At 49.2% G+C, this 5,300-nt stretch overlaps 1 protein-coding gene across 1 annotated transcript; it reads left to right on the top strand.

The window, feature by feature from the left end:
• The first annotated feature begins 34 nt into the window (after positions 1-34).
• Positions 35-772, top strand: LOC145813144 (uncharacterized). Its single transcript, XM_082908416.1, has one exon. The coding sequence runs from the start codon at positions 35-37 to the stop codon at positions 770-772; it is 738 nt and encodes a 245-aa protein (XP_082764542.1).
• Positions 773-5,300: the final 4,528 nt, after the last annotated feature.

A 5,300-nucleotide genomic window follows, 5' to 3' on the forward strand; every position in this document is an offset into this window, starting at 1 on the left:
CCCCTCCGATTGCTGAAAGCTGTTTATTGGCGAGATGTGGAAGCTCTTCGTCGATGGGGCATCCAATAGGCATGGGGCCGGGCTGGGTATCGTACTGACTTCACCGGACGGGCTGATCATCGAGCAAGCAATTACGCTCGGCTTCCCAGCATCCAACAACGAGGCGGAGTATGAAGCCCTCCTTCCTGGACTCAGAAGCGCATTGAGAATGAAAGCGTCAGCCCTTATGGTATTCAGCGATTCCAAGCTGGCGGTCAATCAAATCTCAGGGGAGTATAAGGCCCGAGATGAGCGAATGGCGAAATATCAGGAACTGGTGCGCACCGAAATCAAGAAGTTCAAGGCCGTAAGAGTGGAACAGATCAACCGCGAAGAAAACAATGTAGCTGATGAATTAGTCGGACTTGCTTCTGCTCAGACAACTTTTCCTAACCCCTTGACGATAGAATTTTTACCTCGGCCAAGCATTGAGGAACCGGAAATGACCGAGGTGCTCTGCGGCGACTTGGGTCCTTCTTGGATGGACCCCATCATCATCTTCCTGAGAGATAGAGTTCTACCAGAAGAGAAGAAGGCGGCCAACAAGATCCGGGCCAAGTCAGAGCAGTTTTGGCTCTCCCCGTCCGGAGCCTTGTATAAGAAGTCCTTTACCGGGCCGTATCTAAAGTGCGTTCACCCCGCTAAGGTGGAAGCCTTCCTTTATGAGATCCATGAAGGCATCTGCGGCAGCCATACTAGGGGAAGGTCATTGGCTTACAGAGTAATTTTCTAAGGTTATTGGTGGCCGTACAAGCAGGCAAACGCACAGAAATACGTTCGCCGATGTGAAAAGTGCCAGAAATTTGCTCATCAGATCCACCAGCCAGCGAGAGAATTGCTTCCCCTTACAAGTCCTTGGTCGTTCGCACTCTGGGGATTGGATATAATGGGGCCACTCCCAGCAGCCCCAGGCAATCGCAAATTCTTCATCGCCGCCACCGACTACTTCACAAAGTGGGTTGAGGCTGAGCCACTGGCGACCATAAAGGAAAAGGATGTGAAGAAGTTTGTTTGGCAAAATCTTATCACTCGCTTCGGTATACCCAAGGCCATCATCTCAGATAATGGCACTCAATTCGATGGGAAACTCTTTCGCGGATTTTGCGAAGAGCTGAAGATCGAATTCTATAATTCAACGCCGGCCTATCCGCAGTCAAATGGTCAAGCAGAGGCCTCAAACAAGACCATCCTGGACGGGCTGAAGAAGCGGCTTGAGAAGGCCAAGGGGAAGCGGGCTGAAGAACTTCCTAACGTACTCTGGGCGTACCGCACTACGCCAAAACGGTCGACCAGAGAGACTCCGTTTGCCTTGGCCTATGGCATGAAAGCCGTTATCCCGCTGGAAATTGGCATGCCAACCATCCGGTCCAAAAGCTTCTAGCCAGATTTGACCAATGAAGCAGTGGCATTGGAGCTAGACCTTGCCAAGGAAAGGAGGGAGCGGGCCCTAATCCACATAGCGGCCTATCAGCAAGAACTCTCCAAGAAATACAACAAGGCTATGCACCCTAGGCTGTTCAAGATTGGGGACTGGGTCTTAAGAAAAGTACTGGGCAACTTGGTGGTTCCTGGCGAATGAAAGCTCGGTGCAAATTGGGAAGGACCATACAAGGTGACTGGTCTCGCTGGCAAAAGGGCATACCATCTGGAAGATTTAGATGACAAAGCTGTCCCCAGACCGTGGAATGCAGCCAACCTTAAGATCTTTTACTTTTAAAATGTAATTGCTTAGCTTTTTAGACCTTTAGCCTTTTGGCATTTGATGTAAAGATAGTACTGCTTTTTGTAATGAAAAATAGCCCTCTTGTTGTTTTGTATCGCATCTTTCCATACAATGACACCGCAAGGATACAAGGCCACTGCAGATGCCAGACCCAAAATGACCGACCTGAATGGGACCGGACTAATCTTCTCTCGCTGGTATAGAAGCGGGCCGCACCAACAGTGGTGTATTATTGTCCAACGAAATGATTGGTGTATGGAACAATTCACGTAAGGACCGAGCTGGTTTTTCGCTCGCCCAATTGGGATGTTGGCGTCATGACCGACCTAAATGAAATATTGGTGTTTTGCCCAATGTTAAGGCCGAGCTGATTCTACTCGGCCAAAACGAAATGTTGGTGTTGTCTAACAAATAATAGCCGAGCTGACTTTGCTCGGCCAAGCGCTATGTTGGTGCCTTGTCCAACTTACAAGAGGCCGAGTTGACTTCGCTCGGAGAAAGGAAATGTTGGCGTTCTATCCAACTCCATGTCAGAATATCGGTGATTTGTCCAATTTAATGGTCGAGCTGGTTTTGCTCGGCCGAAGCGAAATAACTGAAATTTGTGCAACTTCTTTTAAGGCCAAGCTGATTTTTGCCCGCTCAAATAAAAGACTTGAAGTGTTGTCAAAGCCAGAACGGCAGTGGTAATTTTTGCTCGGCCGAATGAAAATTTTTGGGTTCGTTCAAAAAAAAAAAAAAAAAGAAGAAAAACCGAGTTGAGAGTAGCCGCGAACATTTAAATTGAAGAAATTCTGAGCGGCCAGCCGACCTATCAGTTGTGGTACATTAAAGTTTGAATCAGGACATTTTGCACGTTGCAACCGAACAAAAAGAAAAGATCAGCAGGCAAAAAGTTAAAATTTCATTGATTGAGGAAATTGCATTACAATTGTGGGGCCCTAGCCCGGTTACATTAAACAAAGAAAGAAAAGAGACGAAAATAAAGCAGGAAATAGGAGGGGGCATTTCAGTCCAATTCCTGGTCAACCGTCTGCTCGGCGACCTCCAGAGTCTACTCGGCAACCTCCGCACTGTGCTCGAGCAAGCCTTCTTCCAACTCATCATCCGCGTCCTCCACCGCAACAACCTCCCGATCGGCTACTTGATCTTCGGCATCCCGAGATGCTTCAGGAGAAGTTTGCTCGGTTTGTTGCGCGGCAACGATTTCTTCCGCGGCTTTCTTTTTGGCCTCCTTTATGAGCCTCTTCTACGCGGCGCTCGCATAGGCCTGCATATAGTGCGGTATGAAGGCCGCAAGCGGATGTAGGAACATGTCTGTATCCTGACCAAGGCCAACTTTCTCCACGGCAGCTTTCCAACCGCATTGGAAAAAGATGTCCTTGGTCGCCTGCACCTTCCGTTCATACGTTTTTTTCGCCTTGAGCATAGCCCCTGTCTTCGGCGTCGCTAACCGCCTTATCTTTCTCCTCTTTATGGGCATCGCGCAGCTTCCTCAGCTTGGCGAGATACCGGGCTTTGGTCGACTTCATGGCCCGCTATTTGTCCGCTTCAGCTCGGTCAACCTTTTGGCTCAGGTTATCTCGTTCGGCCTCAACTGCTTCCTGAGCGGCCTTAAGCTTCGCTATCTCGGCCTTTTGGGCCTTGTTCTCAGCTATGGCATCCCGCAAGCTCTGCCGCACTGCGATCATTCGGTCGTGCGCTAAATAGTTCTTTTGCGTGGCCTGAAAACAAATGAAAGATTGTAAACGCTCAGAAAACCAAGCAAAAACCGGTCAACAACTTGAAGAAAAAAGCGTGGAACTTACCAAAATGATCGATTTTGCTGCCGAGCGAAGCACCTTCAGGTCAGACAGCTCGTCGTGCTTCTTCATGTCGGCGGGAAGGATCAGCCCCTTGGTCATGTTGAAACCGGGGGAGTAATCCTTGTCCGCGTACACTAAGTCGGCCTCAGAGACAGCCCGGCCTTTGTACTTAATCTCGGGCACCCAGACCGGGGGGGTCGTAGTGGATTTGGATGGCCCGCTCAGTTGTTCGGTTTGGTCAACTAACTCGATGGATGCGCGCTCGGTTGAATCTTCGTCGACTAGTTGTTGCCCGGTTTGGTCTTTTCTTGGTCGCTTCTTTGACCGGCCTGTTGGATGTTCGCTTGCAAGAGCCAGCACAGCCCCCTCCCTTTGCTCAGCTGTAGTGGAGGAAGTCCCCCCAGGTACCTCTGGTGGCTGGGAGTCGCTCGGTTCTCTGGTTATCATTGATTTGATTGCCCTGATTTTTGCCATCTCTTGTTCAGCGGTGAGGGGAACAAGTTTGATCACTGGGAGACTTGGATCTGGTTCTAGAGAAGGCGCACGAAGAAAGTCAGTCACCCGGTGCTGTGTAGTGGTAGGTCGGTTCGAAGCCGAGGAGTTTTGGAGACTCCCTTTCCTCGGCCGGATGACGAAGTAGAACTCTGATGGCCTCTTGATTAGCTCGGGAGTAGTCATCGGCCAAGAGCTTGTAATCTACAAAAAAGAGGACAGGTGTTAGATCGGCAAGAAGAAAATCAGTGCAAAAAGAATGTAGTGCAGTTTGCCGAGCTACTCACCAGCACTGCCAAAATCTTTCCTAATATACCAGCTCGGTATGGGCACCTCGGTGTCCTCATAACGATCGGACACCCACAAGAAGTCATCGTCGTCTGTCTCCTTATCTGGGTTACCCTCTGTGAATTTTGCTCGGCCCTTCTTGACCTTCAGGTACCAGCAAAACCCACCCTTATTTTTGCTAAGGCTGTATTGATGTAATATCTCGGCAAGACCGAGATTGAGACCGAGCCTCCTATTCAGCTCGGCCACATCGTTTATTATCTTGTACATGTTGTTCGAGACTTGGGTCGGACAAAGCCTTGTCTGCCTCAAAAATTCGCAAATCAAGGGTTGGACCGAGAAGCGAAGCCCTCATTCCACGATGGATACGACCATGAAGGGGCACTGATCTAGGTCACCCAATGGGGTATCTCCCTTCTTGGCCAGTTCTAAATGGACATCATCTGGAATGTTATACTCCCTACGAAACTCAGCTAGTGCACCGGGTGAGCTCACTATGAACCGGTACTTCCCCATCTACCTCGGTTTTACTTATTTGGTGGTTTAATTTGTATCTCGGCGGAAAATTCTGGTGTATTTGCTCGGACTTTGAGCTCCACCAGTGAGGGTTCTGGACTGGCCTGATCGGTCCTAGTTTATTCTGCATTGTTAAAAAATAAATAATAATAAGCCCCAAGGGTTAGCACGACATTAATTGCACGGCTGATATTGGAACTCTTAGCTCGGAGAAAGGCTTTTTGGGAGTTTGGCCGGTCTGACCCCTATCGCGGCTCAACTGCACGGCTGATTCAGCCTTCATGGTTTGGTTCTTACTCTATTATTGGTTCGGTCAAGGCCCAAGAAGAAAACTCGAACCAAGTTTTAGCTCGGTTCAGTCCTATTTACCGATCTAATTAAGTATTCAGCTCGGTCAAGGCCCCGAGAAGAAGCCACAAACCAGTTTTTGCTCGGTT

The sequence above is a fragment of the Camellia sinensis genome, chromosome 15 (genome assembly GCF_055761805.1).
Source record: "Camellia sinensis isolate YWXY chromosome 15, ASM5576180v1, whole genome shotgun sequence".
NCBI lineage: Eukaryota > Viridiplantae > Streptophyta > Magnoliopsida > Ericales > Theaceae > Camellia > Camellia sinensis.

Bases quoted from the DNA above. Each gene is read 5' to 3' on its own strand.
- LOC145813144 (XM_082908416.1), top strand. From the start codon at position 35: ATGTGGAAGCTCTTCGTCGATGGGGCATCCAATAGGCATGGGGCCGGG.